General features: G+C 44.3%; 4 protein-coding genes across 6 annotated transcripts in view; 2 read left to right on the top strand and 2 right to left on the bottom strand.

Annotated features, from left to right (window-relative positions):
- The window catches only part of ugt1b1 (UDP glucuronosyltransferase 1 family, polypeptide B1), a 10,762-nt gene extending 8,814 nt beyond the window's left edge, over positions 1-1,948 (bottom strand). For both annotated transcript variants that reach the window (XR_004162723.2, XM_031558719.2), the window contains exon 1: positions 814-1,948. Coding sequence is in view for 1 of the 2 variants with exons in the window: in XM_031558719.2 (XP_031414579.1) it covers positions 814-1,752 (939 nt within the window). In the remaining variant the exon portion in view is untranslated. The remainder of the gene's footprint in view (positions 1-813) is intronic.
- A 23-nt stretch (positions 1,949-1,971) lies between these two features.
- On the top strand, positions 1,972-6,108 carry LOC105893360 (serine/threonine-protein kinase pim-2-like). Its single transcript, XM_031558720.2, has 7 exons — positions 1,972-3,340; positions 3,490-3,948; positions 4,090-4,184; positions 4,419-4,469; positions 5,031-5,409; positions 5,631-5,807; positions 5,959-6,108. The coding sequence occupies exons 1-7, from the start codon at positions 3,256-3,258 to the stop codon at positions 6,048-6,050; spliced, it is 1,338 nt and encodes a 445-aa protein (XP_031414580.1). The 5' UTR covers positions 1,972-3,255; the 3' UTR covers positions 6,051-6,108.
- Positions 6,109-8,914: 2,806 nt separating this feature from the next.
- Positions 8,915-14,211, top strand: atp5pf (ATP synthase peripheral stalk subunit F6). Its single transcript, XM_012819689.3, has 4 exons — positions 8,915-9,018; positions 9,550-9,720; positions 13,400-13,524; positions 14,101-14,211. The coding sequence occupies exons 2-4, from the start codon at positions 9,551-9,553 to the stop codon at positions 14,127-14,129; spliced, it is 324 nt and encodes a 107-aa protein (XP_012675143.1). The 5' UTR covers positions 8,915-9,018; position 9,550; the 3' UTR covers positions 14,130-14,211.
- Positions 14,212-14,320: 109 nt separating this feature from the next.
- jam2a (junctional adhesion molecule 2a) lies at positions 14,321-23,304 on the bottom strand. Of its 2 annotated transcripts, XM_031558724.2 has the most exons (11): positions 22,986-23,304; positions 19,064-19,129; positions 18,852-18,974; positions 18,579-18,728; positions 18,070-18,254; positions 17,597-17,699; positions 17,072-17,179; positions 16,143-16,155; positions 15,654-15,725; positions 15,142-15,172; positions 14,321-14,951 (listed from the first exon to the last, which is right to left on the bottom strand). In XM_031558724.2, exons 1-11 carry the CDS (start codon positions 23,032-23,034, stop codon positions 14,910-14,912), a joined length of 942 nt encoding a protein of 313 aa, XP_031414584.1. In that variant the 5' UTR covers positions 23,035-23,304; the 3' UTR covers positions 14,321-14,909. The 2 variants fall into 2 exon arrangements, with proteins under 2 accessions (XP_031414584.1, XP_012675207.2); XM_012819753.3 differs by lacking the exon at positions 15,654-15,725 and having other exon boundaries at positions 22,986-23,302.
- Positions 23,305-24,822: the final 1,518 nt, after the last annotated feature.

The raw sequence follows: 24,822 nt of genomic DNA on the forward strand, positions 1-24,822 counted from the left end.
GGCACTAAAATGTATGTCTGATGTTTGTCAAGAGACTAAGCCCCATTAGTACTCAGGACAGTTCACTCAGCATGAGGTCGTGTGGCAGCAGTGTTTGGATGAGAGATAGGATGTCCACAGACATGCACAGTGGTTTTGTTTATCCTGGCAAAACCTTGCATGAGAAATCTTCCAACAGTCCCACAGTGTGGCCATAGAGAGCCCCCTACTGGAGAAGTGCCACCTCTGCACATCCTTAACTACTTCCTACTAATACACGTACTACACTTCTTAGTAATACATCTCAAACGACTTACTGATACACATCTCAGACTACTTACTAATACATCGAATCAAACTACTTCCTACTAATGCAACTACAGGACAATTGTGGTTCAGGAGCAAACATTTAATTTGGTGTAGACCAGAAGAGGTATATATATACGTGTGTATTGGCATTTGGACTTTGGCAGAAAAGTAATGAAAGCTGTAATGAAATGATCTGTATTCAACAGATGGGAAATGATCAGAAATCCACATGTCCTTTTCTACAGTAATTGATTTGTGTCATCACACTTTGATCTGGCACGAGTCAGACTGAACACAACAGAGTGGGGGAAAGGAGAAAACAATATTTGATTTGACCAGTTGGCAACCATTGGACATTGTACCTTGTGGTAAATATACTGTATATGCAGTATATGCCTATGCATTTACTGTGGATTTATTTAGGTTTTTCACGATAGTTTTTTTGATTAAGTTTACTTCTGTTTCAGCAAGAGGGTGTGAAGATGCCAAACTTCAGGAGAAGTAAGCGTGACGTTCTGGGCTCACCTCTGTCAGCGGTCTCTTGACGGCACAATTGATCCCTCCAATCAGCACCATGTTGGGCATGAGTGGTCTTGGCAGCTCCATGGTGAAGTCATACCTCAGCAGCCACACGGAGGCGCCACTGAGAATCTCTGCCACGGTCATATCTGTGTGCAGGAAGCGGCTCGCCACGCCGTCAAACTGCCAAAAGAGGACCTTACAGAAGACAGGCTCCAGCGAGGCCACCAGGACGTTGGCCACACGCTGGAGGAAGCTCATTTGGTCCGTATTGCGTGTGAAAAAGCGTGGCACATATGACGGGGGGCTGGGGCACGCTGCCGCCACCAGGTCCAATCCACATGGGATGCCCCGCAGCAGATAGACCGCCGGCACGGAGAAATCGTGCGCCAGGATGGCTCCGGTCGGCATCATTGGGTCGGTGAGGATGGCGTCGAATTCCTGCTCCCTCAAGAAGGTTACCAGCTCCTCATTGAACAGGAGACTCTCACTGGTGACGATCATGAAGTTTGACATCTTCTTCACCCTTGTCCACGCCTTACCCATTCTTTCCAGCAGGGGTCCTGTGTTGCTCTGCAGGCCCTGTGCGTGGTGGTCCAGCAGCTCGTCCACTGTGTCCTGAGTGTAGGGCACTGGATAGGTGAGGGTCTGGAAGTGTTCCCCAGGGCCCAGCCTCATACTGACCTCTGGGATGACCACCAGGACGCTGTGGCCCCTGCGGCTCATCTCTTCAGCCACAGCTTTTATCCCCACCCAATGGCTCCCGTCCATGGGCACCACCAGGAGCTTTCCAGGCGCCCTCTCAGGCTGGGCTGGGCCTCCAGGCGCACTCTCAGGCTGGGCTGGGACTCCAGGCGCCCTCTCAGGCTGGGCTGGGCCTTCTGGTGCGGCCAGAGGAAGTGCGTTCACAAGCAGGAACAAGAATGGGAAAACACTTGAAGCCATTCCTGATCCAATATTATCTCCTTGTGATTGAGGCCCGCAGAATCAGAAGGGATTTGTGTGACTCGCAGTGTCCGGACAAAAGTTGGAAGTGGATTACAGACGTTGTGTGTGTGTGTGAGTGAGAGAGAAGGTGTGTGTGTGTGTGTGTGTGTGTCTGTGTGTTGAATAAATTCCTGAGCAGATTAGTCAAGCTGGTGAGTGGAGCTGAATGAACCACTTCTGAAAGAGACAGCATGTCCACAGTTCTCATCAGCCAGACTAAAAACAGAGATTTACTCAGGTACAAAGGCCATTGGGGGAGATTTACTCCAGTACAAAGTCTCATCATAGATTCATCTCATTGGCTGCGCTGCAGGTGACATGTGATGGGTGGCTGACCAAGACACAGTGTGTCCCGTGACTAGTGTTAGATTTGGGTGGACTTCACATACCAGACCGTATCACAATAGACCCCCGCTCTCAGTTTAAACAACACCAGGGGTCTGGAGCCAGGGCATGTAGACTTGATTCCTGGTCTACTAGACCCCTCTGCCTGGCATTCACACCTTTATCTAGCATAAACTCGATAGACCTCATCCTCATTGTTTTTTTAACCACTATGCGTGCCGTTATTTGATTGAAGTGTGTTATAGACTGGACTGTGTTGATCTATTAACAGATGAATGATGAATGAACTGGCAGTTGTAGGTTGCGTCAACACATGGTCACATTATCCAATCAGAGACGGGACCGCTTTGATTGAATGAATGGGGAGCATGCCTGGTTGGGGTTTGTTCTCTCCTCAAGGTGGTCAACCTGCAAGGTGACCATTGTCAGAAATGGTGGGGGAACTCTCTCTCTCTTGTCTACTTTATATTCTCATATACCAAACAGAAACTGTGAACCCAAGTGCTTCATGATTGGGCTGCTTGCTGTCTAAGCAGCCTATGGTTATACATTTACTAGCATGTCTACTGTGACCTCTCTCAGGTCACATGGAAATCCCTGTCATACAAGATTTAAACTTACTTGTGTTCAACCATATGTCCAATACATTTTAAAAAATGCAACCTACTTAAATGTCAGGAGAGCTAATGAATAACTGTCAAACTATAAAAAAAATCCAAATATTTACATTATAGACTTATAGATACTTGAATATCTTGGTTACCGTACCGTACAATTAATAGTGATGGACTTTTAATATCATTGATAATAATAGACTGAATAGTTTTATAGTTGGCCATATATCAGTTGGCCACAAAGACGATTTTCTCTGTGAGGTCAGTGGACTACTCTAGAACACTGTGCTCCACAACCATTGAAATCGAAATGAAATCTATTGTGGACATTCTGTAGTAGTCATGGCAACCTGTGAGTATTCCACCGGGCTGTTGACCTCCCCAGCATCTCCCTTGACTTTCCACTCCTTCATCTTGCAAGTGACTAGTAGGGAGAGAGAAGGCCAGAGGGGCTTATGACATCATCGTGTGGCATTGTGACATCATCAGTGTGACAACCAACATGTGGGCTGTGCCTAAATGGTTGCATGAAGCTGTTTTGAGAACGGTCTACAGGAGGGAGAACGCATCCATGTCACCCTCCAAAGGTATACTGCACATAATCACTTTAAGAACTTATCACGCCTTATATAATAAATATCTTAAATGATAAGGTCTGTTATGAAAAACATCAACATGAAATCTGTGCCATTTGCTGTGCTCTGACTGACAACTTGTGATGCTCCTTCTCCCACAGAGGCTGCTCCTAGCTGCCCGGTCTCTGCCTGGAGTGCCAAAAAGACCAGCGCAAGGAAGAGACAGCACCGTGTGTCTGTGAAGGCGGTGAGGGAGCACTCAGACTACAGACAGAAGAAGAAGAAGAAGAAGAAGAGGAGGAAGAAGAAGAAGCGGCAGGAGAAAAGGCTAGCAAAGAGCTGCTGCTCTCATTCCTCAGCGGGTAGAGAGGGAGACGAGGCGAAGGTGAACGACTCCTACCAGCTGGAGCGCCACTGCCGGCTGGCATTCGGCCCGGCGCTGGGCACCAGGAGCATGGCCCACTGGCGGGCAACCAAGGGGATTGTGAATTGGGCAGAGAACCATAATATGCGCCACCAACCCTATAACAGGAGCCCCTCCAAGGCCTCTGCAAAGCATCCGGAGCCTAAACCCAAGCTCATTCTAAAGGATGTTGGTCCCAAAGAGCTGACTGAAACGGGTAGGGCAGCAGTGCATATTGTGCGAGTATCTGAGATCTTACTCAGTTCTGTGTTTCAGATCCCCACATTTGAAACATGATCTGTCCATGTGAGCCATTGATGCCCATTAATGAGACTGTTTGTACATTTTTGCAATTTAGGGAGATTTGAGACCTTATACAGTATGGGAGAGTTGATAGGACACGGTGGCTATGGAAGTGTGTATGCTGGACACAGGAAGTCAGACAATCTCCCCGTGAGTAGGCCCACGTTGGTTTATCTGCCTCTGCACCTGTTACGGCAGTAGGCTGGTGAGGTGTTTTAGCAATCTTATGGTCAGTACTTCCGGTGAGGTAAAGATTCAGCAGTCAGTGTAATAGGGTAAACAAACGTGTTGTACAGTAAGCCTTCAAAAGAAAAAGGTTCAGGTATTCATTCATATGATGCTCAGTGAATTCCATGATTTATGCTCTATTGTTATTCTGAATAGGTGGCACTGAAAATGGTGGACATGAATAGGATCAAAATGTGGGCGAAAATGGTGAGTGAAATAACCTCCAAACTGACTAAATCAGGGGTCCTTAAAGGAGCAGTTTGTGTGCGTGTGTGTGTGTGTGTGTGTGTGTGTGTGTGTGTGAGTGTGAGTGTGAGTGTGAGTGTGAGTGTGCGTGTGCGTGTGCGTGTGCGTGTGCGTGTGCGTGTGCGTGTGCGTGTGCGTGTGCGTGTGCGTGTGCGTGTGCGTGTGCGTGTGTGTGTTGAGACAGTGGACACTCAGTAAGCGAAAGGAACTAAACTATTCTTGAGTGAGCTTCCTCTGTCTGAATAACTGCACTGCTATCACATTACACATTCTGGTCCTCATATTTAGGTGTGAGGCAATGAGAATGAAATACTTATTTAGGAGCAGACAGAAAGACTCCACCTTCATCCCCCTGATGTGTGCTGCTGCACCATGCATAGAGAATGGGGATACATTTCTCACAAGTTTATTTGGCGACTAAATATGTGACATTTTGGAAACCTGGTTATGAGTAAAACCCATTGGTGGTATCCCCTATATAAACATGCTTGGGTGCCTCTTATTGCTTCGTCGGCCTGTCAGTCAGAGTTCGAGGAGCCCATCCCCCTGGAGATCGCCCTGCTGAGGCAGGTGTGCCGTAGCCACCCCTGCCAGGGGATTGCCCAGCTCCTGGACTACATGGAGCTCCAAGAGTCCTACGTGATGGTGCTGGAGAGACCCGAGCCGTGCCAGGACCTCTTCACCTACATGCAGGAGGGCCAGGGCTACCTGGAGGAGGCCATGGCCAAGCACATGCTTCAGCAGCTGGTAAGGGTGCTGCTGCACTGCCACTCGCGAGGGGTGGTCCACCGCGACCTGAAGCCGGAGAACATCCTGGTGGAGACGGCCACACAGCGCCTTAAACTGCTGGACTTTGGCTCGGCTTCTGTGATTAAAGAAGGACACTACACAGATGTTGCTGGTGAGAGAAAAGGGGGGCGAGAGAGAGAGAGAGAGAGAGAGAGAGAGAGAGAGAGAGAGAGAGAGAGAGAGAGAGAGAGAGAGAGAGAGAGAGAGAGAGAGAGAGAGAGAGAGAGAGAGAGAGAGAGAGAGAGAGAGAGAGAGAGAGAGAGAGAGAGAGAGAGAGAGAGAGAGAGACTTCTTATGCCTTAGTTGATTGCTAAATCAAGTGTTCCACTGCAGGGACACCTGAGTACTTCCCGCCTGAGACAGTGCTGAGAGGAGAGTACTTTGCAGTCCCTGCCACGGTGTGGTCTCTAGGCATCCTGCTCTTTCAGATGGTTTGGGGGGATGTGCCCTTCTACGATGAAGCTGCCATTGTGAAGGGAATACTATACTTCCCTCGTGGCATATCAAGAGGTGAATATGTGTGTGTGTGTGTGTGTGTGTGTGTGTGTGTGTGTGTGACAGAGAGAGAGAGAGAGAGAGAGAGTGACAATAACTGTTGCATGTGTCTCTCTTGTAATAATGCACCCTCTGTTTGTATTTTGTTTGTCATTCCTTTTGAAAGAATGTCGTCACCTCATTCGCCAGTGTCTAACTGTCAGTCCCAAAGATCGACCAACTTTGGAACAAATCCTTCTTCACCCATGGATGTTATAGGAACACAGCTCAGTATATATACTGACTTTGCCTATATTTGTTTTCAAATAAAGTATTTGCCGCATTTTGCATCTCTTTTCTGCCTCGAATAACATTCTTCATTGTGCCTTTATGAAGTTGCATTTATTAAGGCTAAATCATGGTAAGCTTTAATGGATAAGTTCACTTCACCATTCTGATACTCAGGACAATACATTCCTTTTGCAAATCATCAACTACATGATTTAACAAAAAGACTAGTATACCTCTAAAGGATAATTTCTTGTCTCAGTTATATTTGGTATTTGCATGAGGAAGTAGAACGATACCAGTTATACTTTTTGTCTTTTCAAGAAACAGATACAACAGCTCTCACTGGGGATTGCATGGTATGTGCTACAGCGATGTGCCGTACATCTCCACTGTTTATGAAGGGAGATGTGGGTTTATGGAGGGAGTTTATGGGGCATGGTGGGAGTGGGGCCAACCACGTTTATGTTACATCACACGATGATTCTGTCAGAATTCTTGCCCTATGGAAATGTATATGTCATTCTATATATACAGTTGCTAGTCATGCAGTATGTTTATACAACTCCAACGAACAGGAGGCATGTTCTTTCGGTGGTTGCTCTTAGTACATTTACCATGGGGGGGTTGGGATTATTTACAAGATAACGTCCCAGACAAATCGTATTTGGTAACTGAACTCCTGGGAGGTTCTACAGTTTAAATAGGCATGTGCAGGCTTATTGATCACAGCTTACTAGTCACACTGATAACAATCGAATGAAATAGTTGTTTGTTAGGACCACCTTTGAGACCTCTGACTGGATGGATAGCCTACTAACTTAATCTTTTGAGTAGCCCACGTTCAGGACAGTTATATATATTTTCAAAACAGTTATAGGCTCTTCAAGTGTCCTGGGTACGAGATAAATGGTCTTTTTTCCTGGATTCATTTTATATTTTGTGTTAAGACGTCGTGGTGAAGTTTTAACCATAGACAGAAAAAGAGGTACCTCATCGGAGGCTACCCCAGTCCACTTGGTGGCAGTAAAGGGATGATCACAAGCCAATGAAGAAGAGAAAGCTTTTCGACAGTTCCGTAGAACTAGCAACAACAAGCGACAGTACGCGACAATAGGCGGCAATATGGCAGCGACAAGCGTCAAAATAAAAGTCTAAATCAAAGTTTTGTTTGATAATCCGGTTTGACAAATTTTCAACGTTTTGCACGGCATATGCCTGTTGTGCAGCTAACTACTCTAGATAAATGCACTTCATATTACATTTGCGAATTTGCGTTATTTTAGCAGACTCATCTTGCAAATACCTATGAGAGAGTAGCCTACTGGGTACACAACATTTAGTTTTTCGTTGTTTATTATTATTTTCTCCATTAAATCTATTATAGATCACCACATCCAGAAAGTGCATTTTAACACCAAGGCTCACATAGCTGAAAAACCCATTTTATTTATACTGCTTGTGAGTCATAGAACACCCTATAAATTACTAAATAAACTGAGTGTGAATGTATAAATAGGCAGAACAGACTTGTGAGGTGATTTTTCCCTATGATTTGACCTACTTAACATATAGGCTATATGGATTAGGCAATATATATTGTTAACACACACACATATACAGAAATACATGCGTGCAATATTTATTACAAAGGGAAAACCAATCCCTAAAAAAATGAATTCTTTTTTTCAGGATACAGCTTCATAGAGAAGAGAAGCAAAGACTCTTTGACTTCGAAACCTTTGCCTCCATATCAGTTAGGAAGACATAGGGGAGGGCACTGTACACGCCTCGTGCTTACAAAAGTGATTCAGAATCTGAATCATAAATAGGATTATTGCCAAGTAGGTTTCCGCATACAAGGAATTAGTCTTGGTTGTGTGCCACAAATAGGTTAAGGGTACAAAGGGGGACAAGACAAAGATTTTTTTTCCACAAAAGAAACATCAATTTAGACAATGACAATCTGAATACACATTTGTATCGACTAAGCTAAATATCTTCATCATTCTGAATGTAACAGGAGAATCTTGGAAATGTACAACAGTGCAAGGTTGTGTCACTAATTTGCACTGAATAGCTGTCCTTGGGCTGAAACAGAAGTTTGTAGGCCATGTTGATGAGACTGACTGTTGTCGGAAAGAAACTGTTCTTATGGAGTGAGGTCTTGGTCCTGATGCAACGCTAACACTTACCAGAGGGGAGTTCTGGTCCTGATGGACCTCTAACACTTACCAGAGGGGAGTTCTGGTCCTGATGGACCTCTAACACTTACCAGAGGGGAGTTCTGGTCCTGATGGACGGCTAACACTTACCAGAGGGGAGTTCTTCCAAAAGACCTGACCAGGGTGGGAGGGGTCAGCCATAATCTTTTCTGCTCACTTCAAGGACCTGGAGTCGTGCAGATAACTGCAGGCAGCCACCCTATAGAGTGAATGATGCGCTACAGTCTGCTCTTGTCTTTGGCAGTGGAGGCAGCGTACCAGATGGTGATGGAGCAGGTTAGGATGGACTCAACAATGGCAGTGTAAAAGTGAACCATCATGGCCTTTGGCAGGTTGAACATCTTCAGCAGCCTCAGGAAGTTCATCCTCTGCTGAGTCTTCAAAGGCGATGCAAGCATCAAAATCTATGTATTTCATTAAAATACTTGTTATGAGGACTTCATCCCCAATTTCACCCCCATATCAAAAATGCACAATTAGTTTTTTTTCTCTGCCACACAATATGAAGTTGAGTGTACGTTTTGTAGCACATAAAGTCTCTTAAATGAGTATTTTCTCCATTTTCCGTTATTGTATAATTAAAAACTGATAAAAAAAGTTTCGACTTTTATTTTGAAGAAATTACGAGTGGCAGCCATATTGAAATTCCCGTTATTGTCGCTTGCTACACTCTGCTTTCGACATCTATCGGTTGACAGTTCTACTTCACTGTGCAGCGGTACCTCAAACACAAGGTGACTTCTAAACAATGTTTTTTTCTTCATGGTTAAATGCATGTGATTAAACGTTCATTCTATTAGATTGTTATTATTTCAGCGGGAAAATTGTTTATTTGAATTGATAATACTGTTAATAACGAGGGAAGAGTGTATTTTAGTTACTCGATTTATGAGGTCAAATCAGGCCATTAGCAAGCTAACGTTAACGATAGCAACATGCCTGCTGAATTATTAGGTAACTGAACCCATAGTAGACTGACTCATTTATTATAATGGTGCCTTGGGGCATGCAGCAGTATTAGAATAAAAGTAAATACAGTACCTAATGAGTAAGGTTAGCGTTTACTCACGATAAGTCAATTAGCAGTTGCTGCTTGTTGGCTAACTTCGCTAGCGAATTAAGTTACCCCTGGGTTACCCACGGTCAGTCTGCAAGCAACTGAAACTTAGCCAGATATCCTAGCTTACTAATCTATATGGGTAACGTATAAATATGTCTTGGGTAGTCCCTGTCGTTTATCTCTGCTTTGATCTATTCTTGCACAGCATGGCACTTCGTCGGCTATCCCTGCTGTCCTCTCTCTTCCGCTCCGCTGTGGCGGTGACCCTGCGTAGAAACCTTGGTATCTCCGCGGTGGCTTTCAACCGGGCCAAGGACATGGACCCTGTCCAGAAGCTGTTCCTTGACAAAATTCGTGACTACACCGTCAAGAGCAAGTATGGACATATAATGTTGCATACATTCTTCTAACTAACTTTGGAGTGTGGTGTGTTTAGGGAACAGTTAGTTAAAATAAGATGAGTCCAGAAATGGTTGTCTATTCAGTTTCATTCCCCATCCATGATTGTAGGCTGACTCATTTAAGGGTAATTCCATATCAACTTCCATACCAACACAAAAATATTTTAACGGTCACCAATGTCTCAGATTTATTCTTTGTGCTTTCCACTATTCCATAAATTCCTCTAATATCTCAACGAAACAATGTTCTTTTGCTGGAAACGTGCAGACTGGGAAGTTTCATGAGTAGATTTCAAATATCTCAATGAAATGACTAACCTCCATCAATGTCATAGGGGCTTTTTACACCTGGCCTTAAAATGCGTCTTGTATCCAGATTGCATCTAGATATGTTATGATTTTATCCAGATTACATTGAGACCCGATTGCCGTGTCCAGCTTCTAGAAGATGAAGATGAAGCTGCCTTGCTGGTAGTCGTGCGCGATTACGTACTTTCGCCCACGTAGTCGTTGTATGTAGATTGACCACACAATTGCATTTACATCAGTGTGGTCACACACCTCCGGAGGGGTGTTTGGCCGATCGGCTCACAATCTCTCAATCTTTAGTGCATTTACACCTGTACTTTCATGTGGTCAAGCACTATCCGACTGCAGTCCGATCACCTGAAACACATTTTAATGCTAGGTGTAAAAAGCCCCTTATTGCTTAAGTGTGGTGCATAAGTAAAGGTATACATTGAAGACATTTTGAGATAGGTAAGTTATACGTAGTTGCATATTTTAATAATTTGAAGAAGGTATTTGCAGAAGAAGGGGGAAAAAAACAACCCAGAGCATTATTCGTCATCTTCAGATGAAGAAGAAATCCTCCAAGCTGAAAGAGAGACATTTTTGTCAAAGAACAGCAAAATAACACAGTCTTTGTCACCACATGATGCCATATGATCATATGGGCAGGATATCAGCACAAGATGTCATAATGATGACCCAAGGGCCCACACGCGTGCAGCCGGCCATGGCCGGGACATCGCCACAACATTCTACAACAAACAAAGATCATTCTGGAAATGACAAATTTGAAGGGTTTCTGTAAATATGGAGACAACTGGAAAAGGATGGATGAGACTGACCCGCGTCTCAGCAGGGGTGCATAGGTCCCGAGGTGAGGCTTCGTCTAGTAATCCCTGGGATTTCTCAAGAATGCTACGATGTCATAACCGGCAGTTAATGGCGCCATAAGAGAGGTCTGGGGCAGTGGGTGAAGCGTCTACCATACCACAGCCTGCCTGCTGGCCCCTGCTCGTCTACCATAATATCGTTGATGTGTCCTCAGTCGTATCTCACTCATATGGAGTGAGATCAACCCTACCGAACAAGAGGAGGGTGTTCCTGGAGCAGCTAGGAAAGGCACTCGTAACCCTGGGAACGCTTCCCCCAAGCAGCAGCAGCCTCGGCAGCGTCTGTGAAAGCGCTTCAGGGGGCTGAATCTGGTCCTGATCCTCCTGAGGCTGCAGCTGGGGCAGGCAAGAGGAGGAGATGCCAGTCCTGCCCCCCAAAGATGGCCTGTGAAACACATACTATGTGCTGCACATGGCAGAAATACATATGCAAAGTCCATGCACACACTGTATTCTGTCCTACATGTGCCGATTAGAGTTGATGACATTAAACTGTTATCGTTTCCCTAAAAAGTATTTCTGTGTTTCCCTTCCTGTTTGCAACAGGATGTGGGTTTCCGTCTATTCTGCCTGTCTTAAGAGCATTGCCGAGAAATGGCTTGCTAAGTGACCGGAAAAGGGCCACATTAGCTAACGTCTCTTAACTCCAAAGAGTGCACTGTGTGATGCTACAGATAAAGGCTGCAGTCGGATAGTCTGTCCTATCATCCTTTCCGAAGTGGATCAAGCTCTGGCTGACTGCTCATAAGTGGGCACGATGACTGTGGGACTACATATCATATCATTAGCATATGCGTACAGTGGGACTACATATCATATAATTAGCATATGCGTACAGTGGGACTACATATCATTAGCATATGCGTACAGTGGGACTACATATCATATCATTAGCATATGCGTACAGTGACCATGGTTCAAAAGGAGACAACGCTCTACTAATTATAAGTGTGTATAATCCAATAAGTGTGTTATTATAAAAACGAGTGCTGTCCTCTGATTAAATGCTGTCTTTCTGCACTGTGAAGAGGGAAAATACAGATATTCAGAAATGTGTTATGAATGACAGGTTGTTTCTTCATGCAAAGTAGATTTGGGGTTTAAAATTTAATTACGTTGCTTTTTTTGGGGGGGGGTAGTGAAGGCTGAAGACTGCAGAAAGACCACACAAGGGTTACATTCTAAATCTTACACAGGGTATTATAAATAAAATCAAGGACAAAAGTCCATGAAAGAATTATAATGCTCTTGGGAAGCACGAACCTATAAAATATTTAGATTTGCTATATTAGTAACAAATCAGCAAACGAGACCTATTTTTCTACGTGGAAAAGTGTTTTTTATCTCCAACAGAGGAACTAACTACATGGAATTTCACTTTAATACATTCATGTTGATTTAATTTTTTGTTTTGTTTTGTTATTACAGCATCGTTTCAGCAGGGCATATAACTTCCAACTACATGTTGTTCCATATACCTATAAATATATGATAACTTTAAGACCTTCTAGCTTTTGAATAAGACCACCCGTCAGCTCAAAATGTCTTCAGCATATGCCTTTATTTCTGGACTACACTTCTGCACATTTTTGAAATTGTAGGTGGACCACATCCAAAATTACTTATAAATATATGCATGCCTTCTATTTCTGCAAATGATTTATTTGAGTTTGTTTTAATCAATGAGACATTAGTGGTGGTTAGGATGGTAATTTAAATGAGTTATTCGAAACCTACCAATATAACTACCTCAGTCTGCAGAAAAATAGAAATAAGAGGAATATGTAAAAATGTGGAACACATCCAATCTGTTGTTGGCTGCCATTATCTAGGGCGTGCCCAATCCTCATTGAAAAAGCGATATCTCAAGAACAAAATGAAATACCAGGCTGAAATTGTTTGTGCGATAGTTGTAGACAGTTTGGACAACAAATCAGAAAAAAATCTGAGGCGTCAAGGCTGTTTGAACTGATATGGCATTACCCACAAGGCAGTGCAGCTACAGTTACTAGTTATGCCGTCTATCTTTATGCAGAATATGATTATTTACTCTCCTTCTTCTGGGCCTCCCCTCTGTGTTGTCTCCTCTGCCTCCCCTCTGTGTTGTCTCCTCTGTCTCCCCTCTGTGTTGTCTCCTCTGTCTCCCCTCTGTGTTGTCTCCTCTGTCTCTCCTCTGTGTTGTCTCCTCTGTCTCCCCTCTGTGTTGTCTCCTCTGTCTCTCCTCTGTGTTGTCTCCTCTGTCTCCCCTCTGTGTTGTCTCCTCTGTCTCCCCTCTGTGTTGTCTCCTCTGTCTCTCCTCTGTGTTGTCTCCTCTGTCTCCCCTCTGTGTTGTCTCCTCTGTCTCACCTCTGTGTTGTCTCCTCTGTCTCCCCTCTGTGTTGTCTCCTCTGTCTCCCCTCTGTGTTGTCTCCTCTGTCTCCCCTCTGTGTTGTCTCCTGTCTCACCTCTGTGTTGTCTCCTGTCTCACCTCCAGGGCTGCAGGTGGAGTGGTAGATGGAGGCCCAGGCTTCCAGAAGAATGTGTCTGAGGAGATCTCCAAATTACAGAGGCTGTACGGGACTGGAGACCTCACCAAATTCCCAGAATTCAAATTCCCTGGTGAGTTATGTCTCCTGTTTTGTGTTGTCATGTTTAAGAAACAACCCATGAATATGTTACCTATACGGTGCTTATCTTGTTAATTATTGCATTAGATGTAGGAATGTAAGATTGCATATACATGTTTGGGTTATGTTTATGTATGTTTTACTTTGCTCAACAACTCCATTCTGCCAGATGGATAAAATGAACTGTATTTCAGGAACTTAACTGTAAGCCCTTCATTAATGGTTAAAGTTACATGTGGTGGTGTTTCAGTGTGAAAAATACAGCTACGGCTCACACTTTAGCTGTGAATATGCTGAAGACGTCTGCTGACCCAGATATAAAACACAGAATTACCTTTTTAAAGTCATACCAGAGAAATGACTTCAGTATCGCTTGTCCCATGTTTGATGAGTGGACTGAGAGGATGTGTGTGCATGGGTTTCTCATTGTCTTGTGTGCTGTACCTGTAGTGCAGAGAACGCCCCAACTTTAATACACTCACAGCTACGCATTTGGCTTCACTTTCAGCCTGTGCGAACCCTGACATCTTTCTGTTTTGTAACTTCTCCTGCCCTGTTCCCTCCACAGAACCCGCACTTGAAGAGGTGGCCAAGTAAAGCCTGCCCACTATGCACTACTTTTCCTGTTTCTGTTCCATATTAATCCATTGAATATTTAATAAATGATCTTGGAGGACAAGGTTGGTGGTGTCATACATTCTATTTTCTCTTATTGTTTTTTTATAAAATGGGGTGAACTTAGATTCTTATCATTTTTTTTCTTTACAAAAGACAATGAAAGATTTATGTATGTACAAAACCTTTTAATACTGACAATAGTGTACAGAAACAAAAACATCCTTACATACACACATCCATACACATACAAATCTTAAGGAAAAATAGCATACAAATTTTCTTTACGGCAAAGAAACTCAAAATTATTTACACATCAGATAGATACGCAGACCACTCCAGAAAAAATAAGGCACCATAAATATGTTCACTGAAAGCTGTTATTAATTGAACTAACGTATAGCGTCACTCTGCTCCATTTATATGCACTGTACACTTATCTTGGCAGAAAAACGAGATCCTCAAAGTATGGCACCTGTATGCAATTTTCAATGCAAAAGTCTTAATGAACAAAGGCCAGGCCACCAGTAGCGAGAGTGAAAGAGTGTAAGACACATTGGTTTGTGTGTTTGGCCAGTGGAGAAAAGCAAAAAAGCCACACAAGTGAAAATGATGAGTTCAAAAATATTTTGGCCACTTTTGATGTCCATCTTGGTAACCTGACCCAGAGTCTGTGAATCTTTCCGACTGAAAGGCATAATCATCCAGCATGGACACGAGTGAGAGTGAGTGAGTTATCCTCATTTGAAGGCATTGGATCCATCACAGCATAAAGGAATGAGTGTGTTTGAAGTCCTGCTGTTTCTAAACAAGTTGAAAGGGAAAAATGAGGCCTGTATTACTAATTGTTTCAATCTTTTAAGAGACTCAGCTAGCTTACCAGAACAACCCATTTCCCATATGTAAAGTACAACACTCATATTGTTATCCAACCAAACTACATAGGACTGTGACTGAAGAACACACCAGTAAAGGGGAAAAATAAATGACGTACCTCTTCTGGAGGAGGGCTGTACCTTGTGTTCCTGAAAAGGAGGGGGAGGGATGAGTTTATTACTTATAGCTGCATGGTGAAGCACACAAGGTTCACATGCCTAAGTGTGTGTGTGTGTGTGGCTTCTGGACTTCATCTGATTTAAGGATGTACTTGAATACATCAACAGACACGCATTCACTTCTTCATTTTAGTTCTATATGCCTGTCTGGGGGGGAACACTGATATAGTTCCTCGCTGGGAGAGTGAGGGAGGACTTTCAGAGCGAACTGAACTGAGAACTGAAGAGCCATATTCAACACGGCTGCTAAATGAAACTGCACAGGACCAAAGCCTTTTTGGGCATATGAGCACAGCGCAACGGAATCCACCTCAGACTTCAACCGAGACACAAGCAACACCAAACAGTTCCCTGCTGAGGTCTGCACAGTGTCCTCACACCGGCACAGCAGGAACAGGCCTAGAGCTTTAACTGGACTCATATTCTCTCTCTCTTTCTCTCTCTGACTCACATATCCTCAGTTCTGTGGAGGTTCTGGCTGCTGATGCGGGCTGCGCCTTGGCACTGGGTGATCCAGAATGACCTGTAAAAAGGGGTCCATGTTGGTTTGGCAGAGTCAGAAGTCGTGACTTTGGGGGCGATTGAAAAAACTGTTTCAAGACACACCATGCAAGGGTCAAACAAGACCAAAAGGGGCCGGGGGCAACCAGGTAGTCCAGTCGGCTAGCTCAAGTATTTTGTCGGATGTGAGTAAAGACCAGTATTAATTAAAATTAAGTCAATGAGAAGACGGTAAAACAGGACATTATATTATTTGTTAATGGGCACATAAGAATCATTGGCTTTCTCGGGATCACTATCTCAGTCTTAAAGTTAGTTTGTGTATTGGTCTAGTTGAATTGCCACAAACCACACACACACACACACCAATGTGTAGTATTTCATGGCTTAGTATTAAAGAACATTTCACAGCACGTGGAGGCGGGGCAGTTTTATTTACCTTCCTCTGTGTTCTGTGCAAAGAGAAAAAAAAGAGAAGAAGATCCATTAAAAACGATTCCTCGACGTTAGAGACAGTATGCAACAATTTGCCACTTTTTGATGCATGTGTTTATAACTAGTACTGATATCATCATGGTATATGGTCATGTGTAGGACAGATGAACACACCCATCATTTCAACTAGCCATCTAGGCTATGCACTATGCAATTATGTGGTCCAGGTCAGACCATCCTGCAAAAATGTCAAATGAAAAAAAAAAAGCTTTCACAGCACGACGACCTCACCAACTATATTGCCAAAAGACATGAGTTAGCATGCTAGCAAGCCTTTTAATTCAATTCAATTCAATTTTAGTTTATTTATATAGCGCCATAACAATACAATTGTCTCTAAGCGCTTTACAGAGCCCAGAGCCTGAATCCCCTTAGTGCAAGCACAATGGCAACACGTGCAAGAAAAAACTCCCTGTTAGTCAGGAAGGAACCTTAAGCAGAACCACGGCACATAAGGGGGGACCCATCTGCTTGAGGTCGGCCGGGTGGAGATAGGAAGGGGGGATGGGGGAGGGTTGTGTGGCAGAAGGGGATGGGAAACAACAGGTGTTGTACATAGCCTGCATTTGGTAGATGTACATAATATACAGACATCCGGTGGTAAATACATAATACAGACAAGACCAGTTTAGTGGGTATACACTGTGCTCATAGCACTGTGCTTTTATTCGTGTCAACTGTGCTGTTTATGTCTGTAAGCTTTTTGCACGTCTTTTTAGTGGTTAGATTGTTAGATTTTGACCCAATCCCCTTACTGCTGCTTTAGATGACCACCTTATTTAGATCAATATAAAAGAGATGAGTGACCAAAGGTTGCATGTAGCTTGAGAGACGAATATGGTGAGAGGAAGGGTACTGAACAAATATACTCACTACTGAAAAAGCCATGTCTATGGGCATAAAATGCTCCAAAGGTGCAGAGCGCAATAACCAGACAGACCACCACCACTCCTCCAATGATTGCTGGGACATTTAGATCATCTAGAAGAGAGAGAGAGAGAGAGAGAGACAGAGAGAGAGAAACAGAGAGAGAGCAAACAATGGTTAGCAAGGAATAAAGACAAGAATAGAGCCAAGGCAGTGGTGTTGTTGTTCACCTTCTCTCGTACGGCTGTTTCCTGAAGTTATCCTGCTTGGCTCATTCCCATGGGTTCATCTTGCTATATATAATATATTTTAAAGGGAATTCCACTATGACCTGTTAATGTTATATGTAGATCATTTGAATACAATGGCCTTAAACAATGGAGCTTTGTTGCCAATAAAGTGAACTTTCTCCTTTTCCTGTGTACTTTAGCATTCTTGGAAGGCAGTCTTCCACCCTCCGTCAGACACAGAGCGAGAGAAAGAGAGACTGCCTTTTAAATCTCTCTCTCACATGCACTCACTATGACTCACCAATTTTCATGTGGATCCCCTCGCAGCTCTTGGGCGGCCCTGCTTTGTTTCTGGCCTCACAGTGGTACTGCCCAGTGTCTGTCTTTGTGACAGATGTAAACATCTGCAAACATGATTAACAGCAGGGGCACAGGAGTTGGCATGGACAAGGACATATTTGACATTATGAGTTAAACAACACTCTGTGTGCGTGTGTATTTATGTGTGTCTGTGTGTGTGTGTCTGTGTGCGCGTGTATTTATGCGTGTCTGTGTGCGTGTGTGTGTGTGTGTGTGTATGTGTATGTCTGTGTGCGTGTGTATTTATGCGTGTCTGTGTGCGTGTGTGTGTGTGTGTGTGTGTGTGTGTGTGTGCGTGTCTGTGTGCGTGTGCGTGTGTGTGTGTGTGTGTGTGTGTGTGCGTGCGTGCGTGCGTGTCTGTGTGCGTGTGTATTTATGCGTGTATTCTGGACAGTGTTTAGCCTTCTGTCTCACCAGCACACCAGTTCTGGGGTTGAGCGTGTAGGTGGAGTTGACTGGACTCAGGTGCAGGGCCTTCTTGTCTTTGTACCAGGTGTAGGTGGCGGCGGGCACACCATGGTGTTCCCTGCAGCGCATCTCTACCGCTGCGCCAGTCAGTGCCCGGCTCGGGATCTCACACAAGGGGATTTGGGGGGGCACTGCCACAGCAACCAGCACAACCACAACAGCAAGAGTCAAGTAGAGGAGATGAGGAGAGGAGGGCAACAATACGATCATTTAGATCACAAATGAGGTATTCATTTAAGACTTTTGTCATTTAAATGGCAAATTGGGTGCAGACCTGCTATCATATTCTCCCAACATTTCCCCAAAGTGCGCACACACACACAGTCATACACACAGACATACCCACCATTATAAGGGGATGTCATACCCACGGAAATACCCAACACTATAAGGGTGATGTCATACAAACGGACATACCCAACACTATAAGGGTGATGTCATACAAACGGACATACCCAACACTATAAGGGTGATGTTGGCCTCTCCCAGCTGAACGTTGTCCAAGGCAGCACTGACTTCACAGCGATACTCGCCTGCATCCTCCTGAGTCACCCCTTCCAAGACTACTGTTGCCCCTCTCATACTAGCCCGGCCCTTAAAGTTCTCTGGGAAAAGGAGACAAGAGAAAAAGAGTAAAAGAGAGAGTAAGAGTGTGAGAGACATTTTTAAAATGCAGATATTGGGATGGACATGCAGTAGTTGGTCAAATTATTTTTGATGACAATTACTTCTGAATTCTTCCCCAAAGTAGACAAAGTCTGGAGAGGAAGACGAAGTCCCTCTGGTCTTCTTCCATTCAATCCGAGGCTGCTCATCTTTCTCTGTTTTGAACTCACAAGACAGCGATGCCGCTGGAAGGACAGAGAAACAGGGATGACCATCAAACAGGACACCAACAACTCTGTGTGAGCAATGGTACAGATCCACACGTCTGACTCACCTTGGCTCTCACGGACCTCTACGATAGGTGCTGTGGTAAAGACTGTGACTGGAGCAGAAGGCAAGACTGAGAGAGAGAAAGAAAGTGAAGAGGAGGATTATTAGAAGAGCTCACACAGGTTGTGGTCTTTCAGACACGAACAACTCCAAAGTATCATGTTGCAAAGCCCCAAGAGGGTTTGCATCTAATCCCCCTGGATGGTTGAGAGGTGGTGAATCTGTGATATCTGAGAGTGAGCTGATAGATCTGAATACTTCTAACTTCTGGGCAACATGCTCAATCTGACATAGGTTGTCTATTTCACTATCAACATCCTTTGAAGTGTGTAGAGCCAACTGGGGAACTCCGACTCTAGCTAATGGTGACCCAAAGGACCTTGCTTCCTGAGTGTGGAAATAACCCATTTTGATGACATCAGCGTGAGGGCACTGGCGAGCAGAGCGGTCTGTGGCCCAGGTTTAAGTCAGACTTCCTGTCAGGAACAGGAAATGGGAGCAGCCCTTCCCCCCATGCTGATCGGTAGGCCAGATCCATTGTTGATATCCACCCTGTTTCGGAACAACAGGTTGCCTTGAAAACACCCCTCCATGAGGGGATGTGTCTCTGTGGGTTTCCGGGTGCGCATGTGTGTGTGGAGTGTCATTTTTGGAGAAAATAAATGAGCCAGAGGAAGAGTATTCGTATGGCTTAAAGAGGTTACAATATACACTCTACAAAAGTCCAGAAAGCATTTTCATTTCCAAGACTTTCCATTGCCTATAGTTGACTTACGAAAAAACTCAACATTGTGGATAGCAGTGACCCTCTCTCTCTATCTCTATCTCTCTCTCTCTGTGGGTGTAGGTGGGTCTGTCGTGTGTGCAAGTTGTTACAGAGTTCTTTGGAAGTTGATGTTTTGTCCTGTTTCTGACTGAGGAAATGAATCTTGAATCATGTTTTGATTTGGGTTGAACTTCCTGCTAGGACTCACTACTCACCAATCAACATCAAACATCAAACATGGCCTTCACTGATAAACACATGTCCAACTATCCGGTGAGACTATCCGGAATTATGCGTTTTTCCTGCTTCATCAAGCTACGTGCAAGATCGTCCACCTATGCTAGTCACAACAGAAGACTTTGCTCTGTGACAACAGCACCAGCAAAACACCTTGATAAATATGGAAAAAACTGTCATCCTTTTTCCCTTTCTCAAGTGAGGGTTGTTTGTCTGTTATATTTGTCAATACAGCAAAATTATAGCCAATTAAATCACAAGCAAAAATTGTTGACAATAATGACACTGTAAAAGAAGGTGTGTCAAAGGCGCGCACACACACACACACACACACACACACACACACACACACACACACACACACACACACACACACACACACACACACACACACACACACACACACACACACACACACACACACAGGAATCAAACTTACTCTACATCTGTACTGTACCGATATCTGACCTGATTCTCTTTGTTATTACAGTGTGGTGGACCTGTAACAGATATCTAAGTCAAAGGGCTACAATCTTTTCAGGGCTTTGTGTGTGTTCTTGGCTGCCTTGGCTGATCCAGTCTCAATAGTGATTAACAGTATTATCAGCCAGCTGTGGGCTGCACTCTGGCCTTGCAGCGAGCATCTTATCGCCCCGCTACCTCCTCTGAGGGGCATTGTCATGTCTCTGTCACAAGGGGCAGGAGCACTGGAGAAGAGAGAGATAGAGAGAGAGAGAGAGAGAGAGAGAGGGAGAGAGAGAGAGAGAGAGAGAGAGGGAGAGAGAGAGAGAGAGAGAGAGAGAAAGAAGAAGAAGAAGAAGAAGAAGAAGAAGAAGAAGAAGAAAGAGAGCTGTGTGCTGGCTCTAGACGGAGGGGATGCTCTGAACGGACACACTGTGTCTTCTTTGGCAGACAGCAGCCATGGGAGTAGTGTGTTAAGGCGATAAGAAGCGATGGGCAACAACCCTAACGTGCTCAAAACATGCAGTGTTTTAAATCACTCCTCACTCCCACTCGCATGCCAACTCCACCCAGCCATTCTAGAGTCCTGAGTCAGCACAGAACACCCTTCATATGAAAGGTGGAAGCTCATACGATGAAGAGAGATGCGTGCACACTTTAAAGGGATCTCAACAGAACTGTGGGTAAAAATGACTTCAGATTTAACCTTGGCAAGTCTAAATATAAAATGAACAGGTTTCGGTTCTACATGTGTGCTTGAAACATGGATGTTACTGTGATTTACATGGTGTTGATGGGCGAATCTGGACATGTGTAAGGGTGAGACTATATCTGAGGTTGTGTGTGTGTGTGTGTGTGTGTGTGTGTGTGTGTGTGTGTGTGTGTGTGTGTGTGTGTGTGTGTGTGTGTGTGTGTGTGTATGTGTGTGTGTGAAAGAGAGTGAGAGAGAGAACAAAGGCTCTCTGTATAAGCGTAACCCTGCCCTGCTCTGGGGTAACAGCTGGCTCTGCTGAGTGCCCCCCCCCCCCCCCCCGCCCCCCCACAGAGCCCAGCAAAACCATCATAAATACACACATGCATACAGAGAGAGAGAGAGAGAGAGAGAGAGAGAGACCAACACACCCATGTAACAACACAATACAAACTCTTGAAACCTTGTGTCAACAAGTTGGTCCAAATATCAGAAGCGGCTCCATCCCTATTAAAACAAGTAGGCCTACAGCCGCAGGGACCACCCTTAGCCAAAAGCATTGTGAACTCATCCCCCGCCCTCTGTCACACACACACACACACAAACTGGTCAGATACTGTCAGCACTGACATGTGTAACTTCAAACCTGTCATCACACACTACTGTCAAGACACATAAAGCTATCAGTGAAAAGGACACGTGAATGACATTTTTGAAGAATTGCAAATCACACAAGCAACAGTGTGTGAGTGTATGTGTGTGTGTGTGTGTGTGTGTGTGTGTGTGTGTGTGTGTGTGTGTGTGTGTGTGTGTGTGTGTGTGTGTGTGTGTGTGTGTGTGTGTGTGTGTGTGTGTGTGTGTGTGCGTTAGAGAGAGAGAGATATTTGACCCTGGGATAAAAAAAGTAATATAAAACAGATATTCTTGCTAATTGGGGTACTGTGCCTACGTCAGCTACTTTAGGCATACATTCGATTCTCTTATGACGGGTTTTTTCGCGTCACGTTCAAAACAACAGGTGGGGGGGCAGCTGATCCAACACAGGATAAGTGCTGAAATTACCTAGCGATAGAGAACAAAAGCCCACTACAAATAGCCTGCCCTTCACCTGCACCTTTGACCATTGGCAAGGATACCTGCCCTACAGGTGTCACCCCTTAACCAGTGCTAACTGCTAACGCTAAGCTGACCCAAAGTTAGATCATGGATCCAGTCACTGAGCGCCCATTTCAATGAGTAGGTAATCCTCTCTATTTCTAGTCGGCGTTAGACTACCCCGTCATGACCGCACAGCCGAATCAAGAGGAAGCGTGCGCTGGTTTTTAAACGCAAACGCGCACATAACTGAAAGCAGGCTGTGTCGTCTTCTCATACTGAAAAAAAAACCCGTCATTCTATTCTCGATGGTGGCAATTCACCTCGACGGCTTTCAAACACTGATCACTTCTAAATAGCCTAACTACACTCCTGCATCCACAGCTATCAGAATGGTCGCTGTCAGACTCATTTTATCAAACAGACTAGACTGGGAAATACTTTGAGCAATACCTTAATTATGCATGGCTGTAGCCAAACTTAATCTAATTTATTCAAAAGCCACTCGACTCCGTAAATGTCAAGACAAAAGCATATAAACAACCAACTAAAAATAGAACAATGCACTTTTTCCTGTTCACTGGAGATGTCCTGAGGACATCAGCGTACACACGCATGCACGCACTATTATTACAACATAAGAAAACTGAGACAGCTGAGGTGTAAATTACTTACTCTGTAATAGAATGACAAACACAAAGGGGAACGTGGATAAATTCTCCATGCTGACAGCAGAATGTCAGTGTCCTGTCCCGTTTACACGCGCAACGGCCGTCGGTCGGTCCGGAAAGGCCTACCATGAATTTGAACTTCTCCAGAATTCACGGCTCTCTCCTTGTAAACTTCTATGACGACTCACCGGGAGTTACACTTTGTGATGACCGTTATCTACCCCACCGGGAATCCGTTTTCAAGGCTTGCTCGCACTTCTCGGTGAACATACGACTATCCTCCCTCCGTGGTTCACTACCCGTCACCCCTCCCCTCCCGACCCAAGAGTGTGTGGGGGGAGGGAGGGGGAGAGGGAGATGTTGGAACGCAAGACGCGCTCTGGTGTGTGCCAAAACTGCACGGCATGATAAAAACCCCAAAGAACATTATGATCACAGAACATTTTGATCTGTGTATGTTCATAATGTAACGATTTACCAGTAACTCATTTTCACTTCTTAGTACACAGATAACGAAAAGTTAACGGGCAAACTATGACAATGGTGGTCTACCATAAATACGTGTTTTCATCCGATATTGAGTCACAAGGCTTAGAGAGGTGTGTCTCCGCTGGGATAAGCTTATTATTTTTATGGCATAAGAATGTCTGTCCTGTCTTGCCTACTTCATGGTCAGCTCAAAATGATGTAACCACGGCAATCAGCCTTCTCGAAAAAAAATTATATTATTCTTGTGAAAAACTGGGCAATAAAATCATACTCTTCATGCCAGTTTAGGTTAGGTACTAGGCTACTTTGCTAATCTAGCAACACCTTTAATAGCCCCAACGCTGTTTAAAGAAACCTACATTAATAGTTGGCTGCGACCATGAAATGGACGAGATATTTGAAAAAGTTTGGCAGTGGCAAAAGAATTTTACTCCGGTGGTCTGTTTGGGCATAGACTCAAATATCTCAATTGGATCGACTCTGAAGGGGAGGTTGTGTTAGTGTGCATTTGTCTTGAGAGGACAGGGTGTGTCCACGTTTTGCGGTTGTTGAACCCAGCTGGTTTGAGCTATGGCGACAGGTGTTTATTCGTATCTCTGCTTCTACAACACGTAAAAAAAAAATCTTAATCCAAAGATTCATACAATATACTGAATATTGTCATTAGAAATCAACTCCCGGTTGGCAAAAACAAGGCTGCATCTCTTGTCAATGGACATCTCTCGTGAAGCCGAGACTGCAGAATGAACACTCCCGTCACTTTTTTCCTTCAAGCTTGACGGAGAGGAATATTTTTAGCCACCACAACCTGTCTATGGCAGCATGAGTGTCATTCAAGGCGCTCTCACATTTTTTAAACATCACTGTCCTCTCAGCACCTGTCGCCATGCCACAGACACACCAGCTGCTGTGACCCTGACAAACACAACACAGCCTTTGTCTTGGCCACCAAAAACTGCTGACCACTCACACTCACACTCACTCTCATCTTTCACTTTCTCACACATAACTCCAGCCGACCAGTTAAAGGCAGACTAAACAGCAGCACTGTGTTGACATGGTTTGTTTCCGCATGTTTTTATTTAAAGATAATTTAGCAGGTGCAAGGGCAGAGTGTTGAATGAACGCACCAACAATAAGGATAATACCACCACAAGCACAGCATGACCAACACCAGCTGCATATTTACAGGCCAGCAGCGAAAAAGGTAACAATTACAAAACCACTGAATAAAAAAAATAAAGTTTCTGTCCTGGTTATAATCTCTTGGGTTTACCACAAATATTATCTCCCTCTCTCCCCTTCAATTACATAATTTTTGACCTAAAAATACAGATGAGAAAATCAATGTG

This window comes from Clupea harengus, chromosome 21 (assembly GCF_900700415.2).
Source record: "Clupea harengus chromosome 21, Ch_v2.0.2, whole genome shotgun sequence".
Classification (NCBI taxonomy): domain Eukaryota; kingdom Metazoa; phylum Chordata; class Actinopteri; order Clupeiformes; family Clupeidae; genus Clupea; species Clupea harengus.

Coding starts and splice junctions, on each gene's coding strand:
- atp5pf (XM_012819689.3), top strand. CDS start 9,551: ATGGCACTTCGTCGGCTATCCCTGCTGTCCTCTCTCTTCCGCTCCGCT. Junction 9,721..13,399: donor GACTACACCGTCAAGAGCAA/GTATGGACATAT, acceptor TCTCACCTCCAG/GGCTGCAGGTGGAGTGGTAG. Junction 13,525..14,100: donor CCCAGAATTCAAATTCCCTG/GTGAGTTATGTC, acceptor TTCCCTCCACAG/AACCCGCACTTGAAGAGGTG.
- jam2a (XM_031558724.2), bottom strand. CDS start 23,034: ATGGAGAATTTATCCACGTTCCCCTTTGTGTTTGTCATTCTATTACAG. Junction 19,130..22,985: donor GTTTGTCATTCTATTACAGA/GTAAGTAATTTA, acceptor TCTCTCTCTCAG/TCTTGCCTTCTGCTCCAGTC. Junction 17,700..18,069: donor ACCCCAGAACTGGTGTGCTG/GTGAGACAGAAG, acceptor TCATGTTTGCAG/ATGTTTACATCTGTCACAAA.
- LOC105893360 (XM_031558720.2), top strand. CDS start 3,256: ATGTGGGCTGTGCCTAAATGGTTGCATGAAGCTGTTTTGAGAACGGTC. Junction 3,341..3,489: donor ATCCATGTCACCCTCCAAAG/GTATACTGCACA, acceptor CTTCTCCCACAG/AGGCTGCTCCTAGCTGCCCG. Junction 3,949..4,089: donor CAAAGAGCTGACTGAAACGG/GTAGGGCAGCAG, acceptor TTTGCAATTTAG/GGAGATTTGAGACCTTATAC.